At 38.5% G+C, this 23,247-nt stretch overlaps 1 protein-coding gene across 2 annotated transcripts; it reads right to left on the reverse strand.

Moving 5' to 3' along the window:
• Positions 1-484: 484 nt before the first annotated feature.
• nrd1b (nardilysin b (N-arginine dibasic convertase)) lies at positions 485-21,732 on the reverse strand. Of its 2 annotated transcripts, none has more exons than XM_029430188.1 (31): positions 21,630-21,732; positions 20,215-20,432; positions 18,636-18,909; positions 18,006-18,087; positions 17,663-17,816; positions 16,595-16,668; positions 16,294-16,389; positions 16,014-16,136; positions 15,534-15,591; positions 15,171-15,244; positions 14,606-14,675; positions 13,829-13,906; positions 13,617-13,737; positions 13,437-13,495; positions 13,075-13,129; positions 12,466-12,570; positions 10,407-10,530; positions 9,932-10,018; positions 9,691-9,810; positions 8,954-9,005; positions 8,696-8,846; positions 7,827-7,954; positions 6,642-6,804; positions 6,263-6,294; positions 5,509-5,647; positions 3,745-3,792; positions 3,206-3,258; positions 3,038-3,121; positions 2,752-2,959; positions 1,289-1,378; positions 485-1,080 (listed from the first exon to the last, which is right to left on the reverse strand). In XM_029430188.1, exons 2-31 carry the CDS (start codon positions 20,406-20,408, stop codon positions 859-861), a joined length of 3,318 nt encoding a protein of 1,105 aa, XP_029286048.1. In that variant the 5' UTR covers positions 20,409-20,432; positions 21,630-21,732; the 3' UTR covers positions 485-858. The 2 variants fall into 2 exon arrangements, with proteins under 2 accessions (XP_029286048.1, XP_029286047.1); XM_029430187.1 differs by having other exon boundaries at positions 20,215-20,437; positions 21,630-21,731.
• Positions 21,733-23,247: the final 1,515 nt, after the last annotated feature.

Below are 23,247 nucleotides of genomic sequence, written 5' to 3' on the forward strand. Positions count from 1 at the left end.
GAATTTTAAGCTAACTGTCTTCTGTTTTACACAAGTAACTACAGTGATTGTGTGTTGGGTTCTGCGAAATGACAGGTGACCTACACTCAAATACTGTGCCTGAAAGCCTCAGGACTGCTGCTCTGCTAACATGGGCCTTTTTCTCTGCAGACTTCGAGTTGCAGCTTCTTGGATAACGCACACATTCATGTGAAGACCTGCTTTCATAGTTTCAAATAACTGAAGGAGCTAAATGTTCATATTGTTGATAAAACATGATTGACAGGGCTGAACTAAATGATTTAGCCTAGAAGTTTAAATAGTTTATACTTTTGTGTTTACTTACAGCTGATTGCAAATGGCTTATTGGTAAAAGTCATATTTGAGCTAGATTAAATACTTTATCATATTTGGAGAACATCATATATATATATATATATATATATATATATATATATATATATATATATATATATATATATATATATATATATATATATCACTGTTACCTACAGTACAGTAGTTAACTCAGTTATTATTTGCCTTTACATGTCGAGCTTTTATGCTTATTTTCTGCATTTACATTTTTCCGTTTATTATTACAACTGTCATAAAACGTTTCAGCATGAGATGCTTTAATATTCGAGACCAGATTTCCACTTTTTTCCAACGGGATGTGAATGCAGCATTTCTACAAGGTTTTAGTTCTTTAGTTTTATGCGAGTACATGAAACTAAAGAACTGAACATGTGAAACGTCCGTCCCAATAGTGACCTCTTCCATCAATGCTAGCTGTTTCCATGGTTACTTTAGTATTGTTATTATTATTACAACGAGGAGGTCTTTAGCTCCGTCCTGTCGGTCTGCAGTGAGAGTGGCCTAGCTGAGGATTTTGTGATAAGGGTGGAGGGGGATGGAGGAAGTGAACGCTCGGATGTCTGAGATGAGCGCGGCGTCCTGGAGCGACGGCGAGGACGCAGGCAGGAAGGTCAGCTCGCTCACTTCACCGTAGGCCGAGGAGGGAGGGTTGTCGGGGCATTCTGTGCTGCCGGCGGCGTTCTGTTCTGATGGGTCGTTCTCCTCCACCCCAAAACCAACCACCTGACGGAGACAGGGAAAACAAACACGTTCAAAGTAAATATTTGTGCGTCCTCGGATTGGAAACAGTACCCACACTACACCTTCTTTAGCCTTTGTCTGAGCATTTTTCTGTACCAATTCAACAAAAACGTGGTACAAACATCCGACAATAACAAAAGAACTAACTGAGTATTTGTGTCTGCGCTGAAAGAAACACTAACACACTTACATGTACACTGAGCTTCCTGCTGCGGCCGTTTCGGTGTTCCAGGAACCAGGAGACCAGCTCCTGCTGAGAGAACTGCTTCAGGGCCTCGATCTGCAGCAGAGACCACAGCGGGTTATTTTTATTAACAAGGTTGTGACCCAATATGTTCTTTTTCATATTCACTATCTTTGTATTTAGGGAAAAGTCTAGTGAATATGTGACGCTTTACATTCTCTCAGTGTCCAGTTTATTAGGTACACTAGCTTAGCTGAAACTAATGCAGTCCAATACAAAAGTTAGTGACTGGATGGACAACATATTTAGGATTTATTGTTGGACTGATTACAGACAGTGGGAGAAAAACAATCTGTCTGATGGAAATAGTTTTGTCTCCTGTGTTTTTAAAGGGGACTTGCATTATAATAAACGTACCGGTCAGTCTTTGCACATTTAATTAGCTTTGGTTTTATTTACATTTGCAGAATAAATAGAATCTATGCAGTATTGAGTGAAATATGATGTACAATGTTTAATAATGGATTTAATACGTTAACAAGCTGAAGTGGGTTTGAAGGTTATTGTTGCCAAAGTATGTACATTACAACTTCAGTTTATACCTTTTTATTATTTAAACAGACGTTTTGAATGTGTGTCAATACATTGGTTACTTATTATGAGTGGATCACATTATACACAATACAAGGTCAAAAGTATGTGGACACCAAGGTGAGGGTACTTTAGCAGCAGAGTCCCATATATATATTCAGATACCTGAGCTCTCTGCTTCTCTCTCAATGCGTCAGAATAACTTGGAATCTGACGTCTTTGATTATTTTCTGACATTTTATACACAGAAGGATTCATTGAAAGTATTTAAAATAGCATCATGATATTGGTACTGTGCAGTCGTAAAATAATTTTGTCTGAATAAAATAATTTTGAATTCGCAAAATGTTGATTTCAAATCAGAAACTGCCTGATAGAAAATCCAGTAAACCAGATTAGAGCTGTGAATAACTTATTTCACATTATCGATTCATCCCTTTGTGTATAAAATGTTTAGAAAACAAAAAGGATCGACAGCTGATGCCAAGTTAGTCGGACGGAAAGAGGAGAGAGGAAGAGACATTGAGACAGAGAATGAGGGACAGGGAGAGACAGATGTGATGTAATCACAATTACAAGCTTTGTGATTAATTCATCGCGATTAATCGCATATAACAATATTTGCTGTCAGAGCTCCGTGCTCCGTGCTGTCGGACCAAAAGTCAGGGGCATCTAGGAGCGCGATTAATCTGCGTTAATATTTTTAACGCGCTAATTTTTCTGTGATTAATTAATCGAAATTAACGCGTTAATTCAACAGCCCTAGTTATTTTATATATTATATTATCGTTGATTGTTCTGCTTTGGCAACAACGGTTGTTTACCGTTCAGGCCATGAAGCGAATTGCATTGCGACAGAGAAAACAAACGCGTCTCACCTCCTTGTTGAGCCTCTTGAAGACGTACTGCTGTGTGACGACCTCAAACCAGTTGCGGTCCACCTCCTCTCCCAGGTGAGCGTCCTCACACTCCTTCAGCTTGATGAGAGCCGTCACCTGCGTCCTGAAGGCCTCCTCGCTCAGCCCCGTCAGACGCTCCCCGAAGCAGAGCAGGAATTCCTCGATCTTCGCCTCCACCAGCTCTGTGCTGCGAGGACAAAGAGGAGGGTTTTCAAGAGGAGAAGAAACAAACACGGGGGTCAAACACACAGACAGGTCAACTCACCTGAACTTGGTGGCCTGTGTTTCCACGGTGACGGAGAATCCCAGCACCCCCGAGGTGTTCCTGCAGGTCGGGTACACCTGGTACCTGGGGGGGTTAAGAGAGGACTTTGTAACGCTATGAGTGCACACCAGTGATCTGTACACTCAGTATAAATGATGTGACACTGACCCCAGTGTCTCCTTCGTCCTGAGGAAGTCAAAGCAGGGCTCCTCCATGTGCATCTGTGGAGACGGACACAAGTCAAAGTAAGTCCAGAACATGTTCCAAGGACTTTTCAGCAGCAACGTAACAGATCGACATGCTCTGAGAGAATGATATATTCTGACAGCCTGAGTGGTGTTGTTTGTTTTATTTAGTTATTTTTAACTGTGGTTTGAAAAAATCAAAAAGATAATCAAGTTTTTCTAAATGAATTTCTGATCTGCAGTTTATATTGTGGCCGTTATGTGTTGTTGGCTTTCAATCTCCTGCCTTCAGAATCAGCTGCATTGGCCAACCATGTGTACACATACAAGTACAACAAAGCTGAACAAATAAAGGCAAGAGGCAGGACTATTATGTACACAAGTATGTAAAAAAAGTGTGTATATAAAAAATATATATGTATATAAGCACCAGTTATCAAACATAAGCTGCAGTATTTATTTTCTTGTCAACAGTTTTTAAACGTATGGGTTTATGTGATGGTAGTGCATGTCAACACTCACCACCATCAGCTCCATCAGAGCATGCTCTCTGAGCTTCTTCAGCCCCGACTGCACCAGGATCCAGAGTTATACACGAGAAGTGAATAAAAAGAAGACAAGTATTCAGATCATTTACTTCAGTAAAACGACTAATACCACACTGAAAATACTCTGTTGCAAGTACAATTCCCGAATCCTGCATTGAAATGTTACTTCAGTAAAAGTATAAATCAGGGAAACTAATTTTAAAAAGTCCCCTGTGACTGATATATGATCGCTTTAGATTATTATTATTATTATTATTAATACATAAATGTAAAAGCAGGATTTTACCATCGTAGGTAGTTTGATTTGAATTTGAACTATTAAATAAAAATGATCATGGATTCATCTATTGATTGTTTGTGAGCAATGCCGTCACAATTCCCCAGAGACCAAAGTGACAGCTTCACAATGTTTGTTTTATCCAACCAACAGCACAAACCTCAAAACCTTCAAAGGAAAAGCAGCAAATCTTCACATTCGTTAAACTGGAACCGTAAAAAAATGTTTAACCGTTTAAATCAATATATTCAAATAGTTTTTTGTCATTTAGGTGAACTGAATCTTTAGGAACATGATAGACGGCAAATCAATTTCCTCAGGAAATGTGGTTTTGAACACTGTTGTTTTAACCATACTGTGGGTGCAATTTGAAGTCCAGTGTGGTCAGGGGTTCCCACACGTTTTTGACTTGTGAGCTACTTTTAAAATGACCAGGTCAAAATGATCTACCTGTATTAAAAAATGCTAAATATATTTATTTATATATGTACTGAATATACTTTAAATATACAATATATGTTGGCGTACCTTGCTACACTGCATGAACCCTTATGGCACAATACAATTCAATACATTTCTGGTCACTACTTTGATGACTTGCACTGAATAGAGTCAGCCAGGTTTGCATAGTAACAGTAACTGCAGGTAGCCAGCCTCAAGCAGGCTTCCAGATGATCATCATCATGGTGGATCGGTACTTGGACTTGATAATCTTCATGTGGGAAAAGGCTGACTCGCATAAACAAGTAGAGCCAAATAATGCAGTCAAGGAGGGAGCACATGTCCTCATGATTGGGTACTTTTCCTTTGAGTAAGTTCCAAAACTGTCAATGAGTCTTCAGTTGAATGTCAGCCTGTCAGCATCTCATCCTCCACTGCAGATGAGTTCAGGTGAAACAGTGTGGCAGTGCGAGTGAATCAACATACATCACATAAATGTACCGATTGGCTCGAGTAAAACAAAGTCTTGAAACCGTTTGTCAAAGTCTGACAGACAATTTTCAATCTGCTCTGTGTAGCGCTCACTGTCAAGTAGCGCACACGCCTTCCCTTGGGTCTCCAGCTCTGATGCCAGGTTTTAAAAGTTCCCCAAATCATGGCGCTGCAGCTTTGAGGACAGAAGTTGCATTTTTCATTTGAAAGCATTAACTGAGCTGATCATGTTGACCACGGTTTTGTCTTTTCCTTGCAACTCAAAATTAAGCACATTGGTCAGACCGGTTAGAAATGCCAGCAGTCACTGATCGTCATTAAGTTGCTTGTATTCCACATTTTTATTGACGAGGAGAAACTCCCTAACCTCCGGACAGAGCTCTCGAAATCTCTGCAGGAATGTTCCCCTACTAGAGGGGAGATGATAGACTATCATGTAAAAACTGTTATTTAATTTGAATTCTTTTTGAACGGTGCACGATCTACCTGCACTACACTCGCGATCGAACGGGGTGATAGGTCACCTACCTGGTAGTAGACGGTGACCTCAGAGTTGGCGTCTCCTTTGTTGAGAGATTTGACTTTACAGAGATGTTGTTTCTGAGGCAGCTCCACCACACGGAACAACACGGGGACGTCTGCTGACAGAGGCTGGAACTGCAGCTTACTGCAGACAGACGGGAACGTTAACATCACATCAGTTGAACGGGTTCATTTAACATGAAGAAACACTAATGTCTTTTTCTAAATGTTTAGAAATGTGCCTTTTTGGCTAAATGTAGAACAGTTTAAAAACAATTATTTTGCATTAAAGTATTTGCAGGTGTAAAGGTCTTAATTATCTAATGCCATTAAAGTCAAACTAAATAAATAAATATGGCTATGAAATGAATCCTGAAATAGATAAATGAGGCATTTCAAGTACTCTGAGATAAATAAAAGTAGTCATTTGATAAACGTCCTTTTTATATTAGTATTTTCTATATATAGATAGATATTTACATTTATTTATATATTTTCTGTCTATTTTATTTATTTCATAGCCATATGTATATATATATATATATATATATATATATGTATTAGGCATATTGACATAAATAGCATTTCATAGTCAACATTAAATTACCTTCAATTGATATTAAAAAAACACCATTATTTATATATATTCAGTTACAATTAAAGCTTGAATCTGATTTCTTGAGAAGATGGAAAACATTTTTCACTTTTTAATAAAACGTCCGACATCAGAAACAAACCAAACATTTATTTTGATACTCACTCGATGAAGTACTGCAGAAACTCTTTGGACTCCTGTTGGAGGAAACGTGTGTGAGATTACACCTGAACTGATTACCTCAAAAAGGAAAAAATAAATGATATATCAAGTGGAACAAAAATCTGTGTTTGAGAGGAGTTCTAAAAATGAGATGTAAGAACATCATTTTAAGATAAACCAGTCCCAGTTTCTACTTTCTACCATAGAAATAATCCGGACTAAAACTGTCCTGTCCACTATCCAAAGTCATGAGAGAGACATGTTACATTTTATCATTTGAATTTGGGACTAATTTGGGAGAACCGACGCAGCGTGTTAAGTTTTGCTGCGCAGCTGTACGTTTCTGTTTGTTCTTCTACGTCACAGGTTCTCGGTGTCTCACCGTGCTGGTGAAGTTCCCCTGCACCAGCCCCTCGGTGTACAGCTCAGCCTTCAGCCCGGTGACAAAGGTCATGAGGTCATCCACTGTCAGACCCTTGGTGACGGCCTGATACTTCTGAATGACCGACCAGCGACAGTGCTCCAGGATCAGCAGACGGACGTCCCTGGGGAGACGGATGGGGAGGAAAACAAACCGACACTTCACTCCACTCCACTGCCACTCTTTGTTTACTGAGGCGGCTGCTGCTCAGTGAACCTCTGCAGTTTGTTTGGTCACATGTTTTGTTCAATTATAAACTATTTTGTAGAGTAAGATTCAGCGATTTGACTACTTCGATAAACTTATTTCTGCATTAAACACACTTTTTCTTTCTAAAGTTTACAACCTAAATATTTATAGTTGACCTTTCACGAGCTGTCTGGTGATTTAAGGGATGAATAACAATAATTCTGTAAACTGAAACACTAAAGGGCTTTTCATTTGAATCGGATACAGGAAGTGTAGAGTTTGTATTAACAACAGAATGCAGTAACAACATTTTAACAGGGCAAACAGGAGCAGAGAACCAGCAGGCTTCATACTTAAATGACCAAATGTACTTGGACATAAATGCATGTCTCAAATATAAGCCTGGTCAGCTCTGCAGGTTATTATTCAAATGTTAAAATATGAGATCCTAATGTATAATATATTTAGATGTATCAGATCGTGAACTGTGTATCTAGATACCATTAGAATTGTCTGAATCCTACTATAATAGGGCTGCATAATATATTGCTTTTTTAACGGCGTCACAATGTCAATTTGGGCAATAAACACATCACAAAAGACTGCAATATTGCACATTTAGGGATTCCTTGAGTTAGTTGAAGGAGTATCAGTAGAAGGCTGCACTTTAAAACAGAACTATCTTTCTTTCTTTAATTGATGGCTTTTGTGTTCAATGTTCAATTTGTTCAATAAAAGAAAGTTGCAAATAAATTCCTTTCTTGTTTTTATTCAAGCAATTTGTTGTATTTTAGAAGAATACAGTAAGCAGCAAAAAGTCACATATTTTCCTCATACCAAGTTGGTCAAATAAAAAGAGTGTGTGTGTGTGTGTGTGTGTGTGTGTGTGTGTGTGTGTGTGTGTGTGTGTGTGTGTGTGTGTGTGTGTGTGTGTGTGTGTGTGTGTGTTAGACATACTTGCCCAGTCTCTCGGGTTTGATGAGGATGTTGAAGTAGGTCTTCTTCAGCTGCTCGGAGAACATGTTGAAGACGCCCGGCTCTGCGCTGAACTCTGCCAGATGATCCACGATCAGCTTCAACAGCAGCTGAAACAGCAGCCAGGAGAGACGTCAGGGTGGCTGTACCTTCACTCAAGTACTGTCATTAAGTAACAATTTGATGTACTTGTACTATATTTGAATATTTCTTACTTTGTACTTTTACTCCACTACATTTATCTGACAGCTGAAGTTAATTTTCAATTTAAATTATTACACAGAAAACATATGATCTTTAAAATGATATATTGTTAAGAACTGAACTATTACATATAGATAACATGCATGTAGTTAAACACAGCTCCACCTCGACCAGCTACATTATTAATGTTATAGTAAGGATAATAATGATAGGAATATATATGATAGCAATGACCATTCTGCTGCCTAATGAGTACTTAAACGTCTGATACTTTAAGTACTTTTTGTTGATAACACCTCACAAATATATAGTTTCATTATATTTATTTATTTTATTAAACAAACAGGAGGAAATACTGCATTTGTTGGGGACTATTTTCAGCGGCTGTTTCTTTTAAGTTAATATGTTGAACTTGTTATCAAACAGTTGCTTATTTCCAAATTCAGCAGTTACAGAACAACATGATGATTCATTAGGAGTCATGTTTCTCTCCATCCGATGAATGCAAATCCAATATTCTCTGTTTTACCTCTGTTGGCTCTCTACCAACTCCTGATGGGAATATCTGTCTCTTTAGCTGCTAGATGCTCCACTATGTTGACCAGCTCTCACTGTGTCTGTTAAGAGCGTACAGTGCGTCTCCTCACCGGCAGTTTGTGGTTGAAGCCCTTCAGTCGGATCACCAGCCCGTGCTCTCCGGCCACCAGCTTGTACTCCAGCTGAGCCACGTCAGCCTCGTAGGCCGGCTCTGCCAGGTTGTGAGCCAAGATGTTCACAAAGATGTCGAAAAGGACCAAACTGAAAGAGGAGCAACATGGTTAAACACAACAGCCACAACTGTTCTGATAGCAAGATGGATCCATTATGATCGATATTAACGTTCATCCGCTGTAATCATGTCTTACTTCTCAGGACTCTTCTGCATGATCGGGGAGATCAGGTTGAAACGAATATAAGCTGAAAGACAGAAAAACACGTGATCATGTTACAATTATATTTACTGAATTGGTCATTTATTATCTTTACTTGATTAGAAACCCCAGGAAGAAGTTTTATGTTATTTATTGTCAAATGCACAACAGTTTCAGAGAAGCAGGTCCCGCCAACAATACTCATTATATATAAAAAGAATATCACACAAGTACAAATTAGAATCTAAGATATAAAATAGTGCAGACGTTAAAATAAAGCTCAGTTTTATAAAGAAACAATGATTTAAATTGTCCACCAGGTGGTTCTGTTGAGCCTCCTGTACATGTCCCCTCATGTTTTAAGAACAAAAACAAAAAGTTCCTCCTGGACAATGATGGACTTCAAACTAGCGATGCCATAAACACTGAAGGTGCATCCAGGTGGTAACTGAACATCATTCTGCACTGTGAAGCTTAAACATCACAATAAAGGAACATGAATAAACAAACATTTATGAGTGGAGGAGAAACAAATCAGTTTTACTATTTTACGAAATGTTATAGAACAACTGCAAAAATAAAATGGAATAAATATCCAACAGTAATATGACATACAAACAGTAATAATAGAACAGATGAAACTGCAGCCTGCAGCCTCCTAATCGTCAGATTAATTGCTTAAAAAAAGTATTTGTTAGTGGCAGCCCTGCCAACATGCTACCTGGACTCACCTTTGGGGATCTTGAACTTGTTGTCCTTCTTGTACCACAGACAGCCTCGCTCGTTGTTCACGATCCTGACAGGAAACTCGGTGTCCGGACAGTCGGGCATTTTGAGGGCGAAATCCGTCGCTGCAGCACAAAGAAGAAGAAGAAGAAGATAGACAACAATCGGGAAACAGCTGATTGTGTTGGATTCATGTTTTTGGCGGTATCTTTCATAGCATGATGTATACGTCGTGTTTGTACTGACCGATGAATTTGTTCTCAGCAGGAAGGTGGAGTTCAGTGTTGAGTTCTAAGTCTCCCGCCCAGCGCTGAGCCCACTCCTCTGGGATGTCTGACGGGACAAAACAAACACATCCCACCTTTAATACAATTTTACCATATTTAGTTGTTTGGTTTTTGAAACTCTGATCAAGACTTGACACATGCTGAAGGTTAAAATGTAAAAACTGCAGATGCAGCACAAATTCACTGCAGCTATTACTTTCCTTTCCTGCACATGTCGCATACACTGTATATGTGTCTACATCTTAGGTCAAACTGTTACAAACTAAATGCATCGTTAGATGTTCATGTCATGACATTAAATATCGGCATTAATTTATGCTCACAAGCTTCTTACAGTAGATGTAGCGTGAGTGCATAAAGATCTCAGAAAACAAGTGAGACACTTTGGTGTGTGTGTGTGTGTGTGTGTGTGTGTGTGTGTGTGTGTGTCGTACCCTCCATGCTGTAGCTGGTACCGAACCATTTCTCTCTGAGTTGACATTGACCTTCGTTCTCTGGTGACAGCAGCAGCAGGTTTGCTCTGTCGGGAGTCAGCGGTGACAGAGCGGCACTGATCACCTGAACACAACACACATAAAACACACACACAAACATAAGGAACTATTGATCTAACCCCTGCCTATAAGTGGTACACATGTGCAAACCTTAGACTGTATCTCTCATGTTAGGAAACACTACATTGGGAAACAGTTTGAGTGTGCAAAAATGTGAAGAGATGAGGAAAAAATAATCAAAGCTTTTTGTACATTCATTCTTCCGTTGTTAATGAACACTGAGGAGTCTGTCAGCGCTGGGCTTCTGCTCCTTTAACTCTAGTGCTCATCACGACCTGGTCATTAGCTGAATGTCTCATTAGTTTACGTCCACCTTAAGATGCAAGAGCCAGGAATCCGGTAGTAGACTCCATGTTGCTTTTCAGTTGATGCACAGTGCGCTTGTCCAGGTGCAGTGTTCTGTTGGAACTGCATGCGTGTATTTCTAACTTCTATATGTGCATGTTTAGACAATAGGAAACACTAAGTCCACAGTAGAGGTAAAAAAATGTATCTGTGTCTAAACCTACACATAAAGATAAAAGCAGAAGTAACACAATCTCTAAAAATGACAAGAACAATGAAACAATCTGACCGAACTGTCAATAGCAAACCAAACAGGGTCTCAGTACAGAAGCATGTTCTCACCACATACGGCTGCAGGGGTTATAGGAACAGGTGGGGTCAACAGAATTGATACATGCAAGCACAAAGTACGTAGCTGCATGCGATATGCCTACGTTAGAAGCCCCAAGCTGAGGAAATGTTGAAAATGAAACAGCGTCACGCTAATGATATTGAAGCCAGTGCTTGGAAAACAACAATTAACAAAATGATGGCCCTGAACAGAAATCTGGCTCTCTGTAGGACTTTCACGCACAAACTCAAAACAACAGTTGCAACAATCAAACTCATCAGGTTAATGAACAACATCCCAACAGACAATATAATAAACAAAGGAGACGAGGCAGCTGCCGCTAATGTGGCAGCTTGGACACTGGGCTACAGTCTGTGGGTCAACACGTCGTTCTGACAGATTTTGCAACAATAATCGTGACAATGCGATGCATAATTAGGCTCCAACATCCCCACACGGACAAGCTCAGTAGACCCAACAGGGGCCTAATAATCGGGCAAAGAGAGGCCATGGAGGAAAAGGATCAGAGCAACAACAACTCATTTCCATTCAAGCAGCTACAAGTCGGCTTTCAATTAATCCCTGTGAAGACCCTCGTGTTGGCTCATGTTGCTCATGGGCCCACACATGTTGGAAAAGGAGGAATAAATTAAAATGTTCACAGCCATTACTGGATAGATGCATTACATGCCAGCGAACCTGAAAAAGAGACGGCACAGTACAACATGACCAATTGGTACCGCCATCAGGTCACTTTGTAAATATGCAAATAGATGTTGTACATGTGACTAATTGTCAAGTACTTGCTTGTAATTCTGTGCCAATTTTCCAAATGGGTCGAAACGTACCCAACCAGAAAAGAAGATGCGTCAGTGCTAGGGTTTCATAGGCAGTTGCATGTCCCTTATCACCCGCAGAGTTCAGTCCAGGTCAAGAGACTGAACTCAATCAATAAAGGTGAAGCGACATAAACCATGATGACAAGTCTGAACTGTGTAGATGCACTACCAATAGTGCTGCATTCCATGCACACCAAACATAACCATAGGACACAAAGTGTTGATGGGGAGGGTTATGTCCACAGGACTTCTCTGCTATGAACTGATGACTTGATCTTGAGAAGGTTTCCTAAGCGCGTGTCAGTTAGGCTCCCAAAAACCCTCAGGGGAGCCGATACATCCTTTCCAAGCTGGCGATAATTTATAAATCAAATCTCTTGAAAAATTCACTTGAAATGCTCGTATCAGGTCCTGCGAACGACTATAAACTGCCCGTATTGCTCAATATAATATAAAAGGTTCTGGGTCTTGCAGTCCTGGTTACCTGCGGGTCAAAGTCAAACATGAGCTGGTCTCCGGTCAGGAAGTCCTCTTTGGGGAACAGCTGCATGTTCTCACAGATGTTCTCCACAAACTCGATGGGATCCGTCTGTCGGTCCAGACAGAACCAGAGACACATTATTGATCACATGTTAACATTTTATTAAAGTACACATTGATGTTCTCATTTAGTTCATGTTTGTGTTGCCTTAATAAATGCTTAAAGACGTATCAGACATTTTATATTTTTGAAATGTTTTGATTCAGTTTAAACCAAATTATTCTGGGTAAAAATGTGTTCTGTAAAGAAAGTTCATTGACATTTTAATAAAATAAAAGCATGAAGATATACAGTTCATGCTACACAGATTCGATTATTCGAGATGATTGACAGGTATTTAATTTAAACCGTATTATTGCCATCCCCGTCATCATCATCATCATCATCATCATCATCATTATTGTAGTTTTAACAGTCTGAAATGATGAACTATTTACTTGGAAAAGTGCATCAACACAGAGATTCAGCCGATTCATTTCATCTACTGACTGGACTGCGTGTTGTTATTTGGCTGTAAACATATTCATTTGTACAGTGCGAGTGCTGCAGTACCTGCTCCTGATAGTGGAACTCGTTGGCTTCAATCTTCTGAATTTCCTCATAGATCCTGAAAAAAAGTTTGCTTGAATAAAAACCTTTATAGAGCAACACGACGCTAAAGAACAAACAAGGTCATAAATGTACAAATATCAGTGTGTTTACAGGCACGTAATACGGTTACCCTTGGCTCTCTGGGGCATAGTTATAAGCATGACACAATAATACAGATTTATACAGAATCTCCAGCAACACATTAGATTTATGCTTATAAAGCCCACCAATGTTAACAATGTGTTGTTGTTGTTGTTTTTTGTGCTTGCATTGTAAAAACACTGCACACAAAAAAGAACATGTGTGTTTGTGTGGAGCCTGACCTCTGCTGGGGGCCGAGAGTCTGGAGCATCTTTAGGTACTGGAAGACAAAATGCACCACCTGCACAGAGACGAATAATGAAGCTTTAGAAATAAATAAAAATCTGCTTCTTAGCCCTTTTTTAGTGACCTATTTAAACAGCCGAGGTCAACCAGTAAATGTTGTTGTACGAGATGTTGACCTGGTAGAAGTTCTGGTAGCCCTGGTTAGTCAGGGTGATGGAGATGGAGAAGATGGAGTAGGTGGTGTTCTGGTCGAAACCCGTCTCACTGTTTCCTCCAAACAGAGCCAGAGCCCAGCACCTGAACACACAAACAGTTTATAGCACGAGTCCTGTGCACTTATTAACCACTTACTGCCAGTTTATAATCAGTTCATTTCTTTATGACTCACTTCTTCCTGAGCAGAGACAGGATGCTGCCGGTTCCTTCGTGTCCGATCAGCCACGAGATGTAATGAAGAGGTTTGACTCTGACAAAAAAAATAAAACTATGTGAAGTCTAATCTGATGGGAGAGATGATTTTTGAAGTTTGACGCGTCTGTACATTCGTTGGACTGTGATACACCTGTATCAGTGGGTGCAGGAGGTCAACATTTTCTCACATCGTTTACCAAAATCATTCTGATATTTCCACAAAACCATCTCAAAGAGCCTCACTGCAGAAATACAACGTCCCTGAGTGGTTGAAAGTAAACATACACGTTTTCAATATACAGAGATATATTGTTAAAAAAGGTTAAACTACCAAATATACAGTATATAATAATATATTAAGTATATGTGGTAGTTAAAATGAGCTCCACCTCGAGCAGCTACAGCATTAATAGTAACATTATAGTGATCGGATAATATAGTGTATTATAGCATTATTTTGATGAAGTGCTTTTTGATACTTTTATACTTTAAATGCAGGACTTTTACTTGTTAATAATTGCAAATATTGACACAATGTAGAGTAAAATAATATTCCAAAACATAAAACTGTCATTCTGATAAATGAGGGTGGAGACTTTGGTTAACAGAAGATATACAAGTGCTCCTGGCCTGCAGCACATCGAGTTCAGTTTTAATCCAGCTTCTTCTGAACAACATTATTAAAACTGCATCTGCACATCTTTGTATATTTTCTTTGTTTGAGGTTTTTATAATTGTCTTGACGCTGACTCACCTGTAATGTTTCCCCTGCGGCGGGACGGCCCAGCTGATGGTCAGAGCATGAACCTTCCTCACAGGGACGACTGCAACGCACATGTTTATGATTTAGTATGCACGTAGTGTTGAATTGAGACCAAATAATACTTCTGACAATCACATCGTAAATCCACAAAATTAAATATATAAAAACGTGATTATAAGATTAGATTTCTCCTTATCCACCTTATTTTTGCGAAACAGAACATTTTATAATATAAGTTATCTTAGAAATGAACACTTTATTGAACCCCGCGGGTTCATTTTAGGTGTTACAGCAGGATACAAAAAGAAAAAAAGACAGCATGAAACAATAACAATGTTTAAGTGCAAATAAGTAGAGAAGACAGAGAAATAAGCAGGAAAACACTATCCCAGTTTGTCTCCATGAATGTGTTTATGTGCCAAAAACTGATTTCAACAGTCCAGTTTCCTTATGTTCCATATTGAAATATATTAAAAGAGTTATAGGATTCTAACCTGTGTATATGACAACATGCATATAGAATACAGTAAGACTACTGCTGCTACTACTCTCTGACCTCTGTAGAGTTTGTTGAAGGCAGGCGTGTCAAACGGCTGCAGGAGGTGAGAGAAGTCGGCTCGAGGTTCAGCACTAAAAAGAAACAAAAAGAAATTAAGGTTACAACACAAGCCTGTTTTCAAACATTTACCCGATTAGTTCATGTGGGATTTTATCTTGTATTATGTGTAATACTACACATATACACACATGTACTGATGTTATACCAATATAAATATGATATAGTATTTCTTATTTTTACATTAACAAATAATAAAAACAAGAACAAATATTGAGAGGGACATTTCACAGTGTAAAAAATATGGATTCAAGTATTTTGTTTTATACTGGCAGGGATTAATATAGGAAGTAGTACACATACTTGTTGGGAACTTTGATGAATATCTCTCTCACCCACTGCTCCAGAGTAGCCAGAGTCTCTAAACAACAAAAGACAGTCAGGAAACAGAACATCTCACCAAGCTTTAGGTTCACAACAACAGCTGCTCACTGGTAGCATAGCATGCTAACGTTAGCTGCGGATTACAGAGCATCTTTAGCAGCAGCTGACCTCCAGTTTTACACTTTAAGCTGGAGATTGATATGTTGCTGTACTATACGATATACTATGTTATATTACTACTTTCCACCTAATGGAGGGGGAGGAAAGAAGAAAGGAGGACGAAATAGGAGACGAAACAAGAGAGGAGGAGGAGGAGAGAGAAGGGGAGCAAAGAGGAGAGGAGTAGAAGAAGAGAGGAGAGGAAGAGGAGGATGAGGAGGAGAGAGAAGGGGTGTGAAGAGGAGAGGAGGAGGAGGAGAAAGGAAACGAGAGAAGAGTAGGAGGAGTTTGTGTCAGTACCTTTGGACTGAACGGTGAGCGTCATGTAATGAGCAGAGTAATATCTCCTCCAGAAGTCTCTGAGCCGCTGATAGGTGTTGATCTGCTTCTCTCTGGGCTCGTGCTTTAGCGTCTGAGCGTTACCTGACAGGAACATGTGTTTAATAGTGAGGTGACATCAAACCACTCCTTTACAAGACCATAAACTTAGAAATGGGACTTTTTAAAACCTTAAATTTAGAATGAAATATGTAAAGGATTTAGTGTAAAAGGATCAATAGTGAGAGTGTGTAGTTCTTACCCCAGCAGAACTTGCTCATAGGGTGTCCTTGTTTAGCCAGACTCCCAAACAGCATCTCCTTACGATGCGAGTCTGACGGCCTCGCTAACTGGTACTCTGGTACAGGAAATGAGAAGAGAGCCATGAAGGAAGAAAAAAAAAGAAGAAAAACTGTGTGACTCGAGCTGAAAAGTTTGGTTAGTTCAGACCAGAACATGAAGAACATAACTGTGTGAAAACATCACCTAAAGCAGATTAAAAGGGGCACTGGGGCAGTTTTAAGATGATGAGAGTATCTGAGTACACTTCAGTGTGGACTCACCGCTGTCCACAGCCTCCACCTCTCTGTCGATGGCATCTTCTATCATCAGAGGACAGATGAAGAACTGAGCCCACCTGGAACAAAATAGTCATCAAAGTGATAACAAACAACGTTCAGGGTCAGCTGTCAGCGACAAAGAGCCAGCAAACATTTTAAATTAAAAATAAATTGAAAAGTGAAGAGCCAGAAAAAGTTGAAAACAGGAGAAACTACAAAAAAAATAGAGCTGAAATTACAAGTTGAATAATTGATTAGTGAATTAACAAACAAAAGAAAATTGTATTGATTGATTATTGATAAAAATCTATAATCAATCAAACAAATATTGTCCTTAATGATTCTCTGGTTCAAGCTTCTCCAATGTGAGTATTTCTGTTTTATATGACTGTAAAGTGAATATCTTTATGTTTTGAATTGTTGGTCAGAGAAAACAAAACATTTCAAGACATCACAGTTTAGATTCTGTGGTGGCTATTTAATGTACCAAATATTAAATGACTAATTGATGAGTAAAATATAAATGAGTTGCAGTTCTGCTGTAAGACTCATCTCTGGGCTGGTACAAATAACCAACACATTGGCTTCAAATGTTCTCCTGCAGAGGGAACATTTTGGAAGCTGCTTTATGCAGATGTCCCAGACTCAACCTGAGAAATTCACGTGCAGGCGTCTCCTCGTGCCACGTGTTCACTAGTGTTTTAAATCCACTGTCTGCTAGTCTAAAAACAGCGACAGTAACAGCGTGGCTACAGAGTGGACATCAGTTGGTCAGTTGGAACGCGTCTGAGGCTCGTGGTGATCTTTAATAAACCGGTTGACCTCCCATCAGACAGACAGATGGCCACCAAAGAGCTGCCATCAACACAAACAAAGTGGACACTGGCCTTCATAACAAGGGACTCATGATCTGACAGGAAACCCTGCGTATCAGTCTATGGTTCACCGTCAGTCACATGCTGGACCTACTGGAGCTCTGCAACAATCTCAGAAACATTCTGGTTTTGGTTTCTTTAATATAAACCTCCTGGCCACAGAGTTGGTGATTTTCTGAGCCGAAGCCAGCCTCACCTGTCAAGCGCCTCTCTGAAATATTTCCTCTGCACGTCGAACTGGAAGATGGTTCTCTCGCAGTCTGTGGAGGCGTTGTCGCTTCCGCCATGCTTCTTCAAGAAGGCGTCAAAGCCGTTCTCCGCTGGGTATTTCTCACTGCCCATAAAAACCACTGAACACCAGGGAGGAGGTAATGTAAAAGTGAAAAAGAAATCAGGAGAAGAGATTAATAGCCAGAAACACACAATATGATTTTCTTGGGATAGTTGCTCTGCATGCAAATAGCACAAAACTATAAGCTAAAATGTTTAGATCTAAGAAGCTCTCAGAATGCAGAATACGGCATTAAAGGTGGACTTACTGTGCTCCAGGAAGTGGGCGAGGCCAGGCAGGTCTTCTGGGTCACTGAAGCTCCCTACACTGATGCACAGAGCAGCTGCCGCCTGGACACAAACAAATACACAGGTTTTCACTTGAATTTACTCATTCAGCACGGTGAAGACCATCAGGGGTTATTGGCCAAAGTTTAAAGTTCAGGAAACAACACAGCAGTAATCACCTTTTCAGTTATACTGGGAATATTTTGTGATCCAACAAAGCTAACTCCAATGCAAACCTTTTACTAACGCTGACCAATGACAGTTAATAAAAAATAATTTAGACATCATTACTTTGACTATTCAGCTACCTTTAGAAACAACACACACATATATACCGTAGTTAAAAAAAATCCTAAAACAGCTGGTCACTAATTTTAGTCAAACAAACTGAAGTGCAAGGAGGAATAGTGCATTGAAAATAGTGAATAGTGCATTTATATATAAATATATATATATATATATATATATATATATATATATATATATATATATATATATATATATATATTTATATATAAATATAAATATATATATATATATATATATATATATATATATATATATATATATATATTAAATATGGACATTCAAGGAGAGAAAAAGTTACCCACCTGCTTCTCAGAGCTTCCTCTCTTCTTCTTCTCCGCATTCTCCTCATCCAGCTCATCAAAGTCGCTGTCCTGCTCTTCCTCTTCATTCTCCTCCTCGTCCTCCTCCGAGCCCTCACCAGAATCCCCTTCTTCCTCACCTTTTCCCTCTTCCTCACCATCCTCCCCGTCCTCTGTCTCCCCGTTAGCCTCTCCGTTTTCACTTCCTCCCTTCGTGTCCGCGCCGCTGAAGTCGGAGATGAGGAGCACTCTGAGGCCGTTACTCAGCTCAATGTATCTGCAGAGAGCAGGAGACGATTCAAACACTGCAGTTTACAAAGTCATCAGTAGGAAGACTTAACTTAGTAGCTGTAAAGACAAAGGGTGCTTTGTTCAGTTACATTAGATGACATTACTTTCATTTAAGATTCATTGACACAATTTTCCCATACATGTTAACAAGAAATGTACATGTATGTATTGTCCGATGTCATTAAAGCTAGGATTCTTACACCTATGATTTCCACCCTGAAATTTCAATAGATACTGTTTACAGAATCTAATCTGTTCAAGTTAGGGTGTTTGAAAATAAAGCTTCTTAACTGTAGATATCTAGCTTCTCACAAACCTTTTAAAAACCTCTGACCCAAACAGACAATAGTTGTCTTTAGTTCTGGTCAGGTTCGTGTTCACACCGATTTATTACAAATGAACCACGAGCTGTAAACATGATGTCATATGGACTGACTGTTATCTCGCTGAACCTCAGACCTGTGGAGTTTTCTTTTCAAATCATAATCAAATCAAATATATTTATATAGCCCAATATTACGAATTACACATTTGTCTCAGTGTGCTTTACAGACTGTACAGCATATGACACCCTCTGTCCTTAGACCCTCGCACCGCACAAGGAAAAAAACTTCCTAAAAAGAACCCCACAATTAAAGGGGGAAAAATGTAATTGTGTAAAGAATAAACAACATAGTAAAAATACAACATCTAGAAATGAAGATGTGATCGTATATGAAAAAGTGGATCCAGGAGGTTGTCAAAAAAGGATCCTGGTGCCTCCAAAAAATATATATTAACGTAAGGCATTTTAAACAAACAAAAGTTTATTTTTATATTCAGTGTTCCTTATTAAAGCTCATTGTGTGTATACATGAGGACTAACAAAGAAGATTTCCTTTCTCATAAAACATTTATAAAGCACATTTGTATAATTCCTTAAATCCTGCATTGTTTACATCAGTGTTTACTAGCTAGCTGCTAGCTAGCAGTCATCTTCTTCACTGTCTTTGTGGGTGCTTTGCTCCACTTCTCTGCATGTTACTGCCACCAGACAGTAACTGGACCCCATGTTATAAATAATGATAAACAGGTAAAATCGGGATGAAAAACAGCTGCCTCATATTATAATATTACAGGGGAGATTTCACTTCTTCTTTTTTTAATGAGAAACTGCCAAAATAAACAACACGCCTCAAGCTTATTTAATAGAAGTTTATCTTTTGAATTCAAGAGATCCCAAAACTACTATCACATATCCTGTGGTTGGTCTGATGTCTGACATTTAAACAGACACTTTTCTCTCTCCCACCTGTATTTCTTCGGGTCACTGGGTGATCTGATGATCTCTGAGTCTCCCTGGTCTTGTGCAGAAACTCCTTCACCTCCATCTCCAGCAGCCGCCTGGTTCCTGCCATCTTGTGGTGGCGGTGGCTCACCCTGGTCTGGAGCAGATACCTGTCCTTGTGCACTGCCACCGCTCACTGACTTGTTGGTCTGGGGCATTTTGACAAGAGTCCTCTGGAGTGACTGTGCTAGACATGCAGGAGAACACACATGTACATAAACGTACATAAACATACATGTTGTGTGCGATGCTGTTGTATCAACATTATATAGCAAGCTTGACCATCAATAACCATTTAGCTATTTTTTAACGTTTGTGAAAGTTTTGGAACTGATATATTTCCTACTGGTACACTTAATGGCCACTCCCAGAGCCCTTAGTTTCAGTGAGGGGAAATATTTTGCTACAAAGCGCTGATATTTTCCTAGGAATTTGTGATTTGGGACATTTTTCACCATTGTCTATTATTTATTATAAACGCATGCGAGCACCGTTTGAAGACGGATACATAAAATGCAAACTACATAATTTGATCAGTAATTAAATAATAATTAGCTGGGAGCCAAACAAGTCAAGTCAGGTACCAAAATCTAATGGAAAGATTAATGCCCATGGTTGTGGTATAATGATATAGTCATTAGTCACATATAGCTGTAATGTTCGGGTGTTCACATATTTTTGACCATGAAGAATATCTATTCATGTGTTGCATATTTGTGAGTTGAGACATGGTATTACAGGATGAACTGATATTCAAAGATGTAACGTTATCAATGTATTTGCTGGATCAGATGTATGCCGAATTATAGAGTGCCACCTCCTGTTTTAGTAACTTTTTTTTCATGTATTATTTAGCCGAAAAGAAAGGCATAATAAAAATATCTGATTTTATCGATGTGGGTTGGTGGCACAGTCCCGTCGCGCTAGAAAACTGCATGGAACGTTGTGCGTTATTCGCCATCGAACAGAACCTTACGTTAATATTCAGTGAATTTAAAAAGGGACATCATATAGCTTAACGTTAGTTGACAGGAAACGATGGGAAGCTAGCAAGCTAACTGTTCGAGCTAACTTAAAATATTCACAAATAACGTCACTTAAATGACTGCTACTTTGGAGTCAGAAAGTAATTAGGTTAGACTGTTAAATCGGGTGGTAAATTAGTGTTAAGCTACAGACCGGTTTTGTTATCGTTAGCTGTATATTGGCTTTTGGTAATCCTGTTGTTGAGAATGACTTCCTCTAACGCATATTGTTAAACAGCTAGTTTAGCCAAGAGTTAAAATACGAGTGTAGCCGTTAGGTAGCCAGCTAGCTACCTCTGAACTCTAAAACATGACAAAGCAGTGTGTTATGCGTTGGCATAAGGAAACGCTCACCTTTGTTTCTGCTAGCTTAATGTTGATGGACGTTTTCGGTTTCAGTACAGCCGCCTAGCTTTGGTCAGTTAGCAGTTAGTCAAAACAAAGCCTGTGATTCGCTGAGAGCAAATCAATCACAGTCAAACGGTCTGGTTAAATCTGTGACGACAGAGGTAAAGTTTGAGTGAAAAACACTGAGTAGTGATGGTCATGGTACTGTAATACCAAATAATATAAAAAATACCAAACTAGTAGTTATCTCAATGATGACATCAATTTAATTATTTAATACAAAACAAAAAACAGAATAACAAAATAGAAAATGCAAAACCATACGACTTTAAAAAAATCAGTTAATGTGGCAGGAATGCAGTCTGTTGCTGCCTTAGCTTTGATATTGTGAGAATATATATTTGAAAGAATATAACTAAACATTATTAACTGCAAATAAAAAAATACAAAACATAAATAACCTAACAAGTCCTAATATATTATATCAGGTTAAGATATCTAGCATTATATAAAGTAATACCAAATGGACTCCACTTTTACTAGCTGCAACATTAAAGAGATAAACAATTTATTGCAAAAAATGTATTTTTCTGAATTGGGCCATTCTGCATAATGAGTATTTTTTACTTTTGGTACTTTAAGTATATGTTGATGTTAATACTTTTTAAGTAACATTTTGAATGCAGGACCTTTTCTTGTAATAGAGTATTTTTACACTGTGGTATTGCAAGTTTTACTCAAGTAAAAGATAGGAATATCTTTTCAACCACTATCCATGATAAAATAAGTATAATAATGACTAAATACTAATAAATGAGCCATTACTACTACTTAGCTTAGCCATTACTACGAGTACTTCATCACATCTACGCATACAATCCTGTAAATCTAGTATTGAAGCAGTCCTTCTGAATAATTAGCCACATTGCTTGCAGTCTAATACAACCTGAAATATTAAATGTGTACGTATTTCATTGGAAACCGTTTGCCAAATTCTCTGATTCTCTGGTATATGTGGTATCATAGTCAAACCATAGGCTTCAGTAACAATACTCCAATAATTTAACTTATAATGTGCATAATGCATTATAAAGCTGGATAATGAGTACTTTTACTTTTAAGTACTTTTTCAATTTTGAATGCAAGAAACTTGTAATAGATTATCTTTACATTGTTTTGTTATTACTTTTACTCAAGTAAAGGATCTGCATTCTTCTTCCACCTCTGCCATCTTGACACACAGAATTAAAAACCTTTCATATAAGTTTTATTCTCTTATTTGCATATGTATATATTTTTCAACATTTATTTGTATATGTATTTATTTGTTTGTGGCCTTTTCCTCTTGCGATGTGTGTTTGTCTGTATGTGCTTTTGTTTTTGCTTTTTTTGTTATCTTGTGTACACTGTATTTACGTTTTTTTTTATAAAGTACTAGTGGTAATACTAGTGGTAGTAGGAGAGGTACAGAGTATTAAATATATTTGAAAGAAAAAGTGTAAGGAAAAGTCTATACATACAGAAAAAGAAAACAAATTCCAATGTTATGATTAAAGATTGTAATTTTTATTATACTAAATTGCATCTATAATATACAAACATTCACAATATTTTGTACAATCAC

Source organism: Cottoperca gobio, chromosome 4 (assembly GCF_900634415.1).
Source record: "Cottoperca gobio chromosome 4, fCotGob3.1, whole genome shotgun sequence".
Lineage (NCBI taxonomy): Eukaryota > Metazoa > Chordata > Actinopteri > Perciformes > Bovichtidae > Cottoperca > Cottoperca gobio.

Coding starts and splice junctions, on each gene's coding strand:
- nrd1b (XM_029430188.1), bottom strand. CDS start 20,408: ATGCCCCAGACCAACAAGTCAGTGAGCGGTGGCAGTGCACAAGGACAG. Junction 17,817..18,005: donor CGCCCACTTCCTGGAGCACA/GTAAGTCCACCT, acceptor CCTGGTGTTCAG/TGGTTTTTATGGGCAGTGAG. Junction 16,390..16,594: donor GGTGGAGGCTGTGGACAGCG/GTGAGTCCACAC, acceptor TTCCTGTACCAG/AGTACCAGTTAGCGAGGCCG.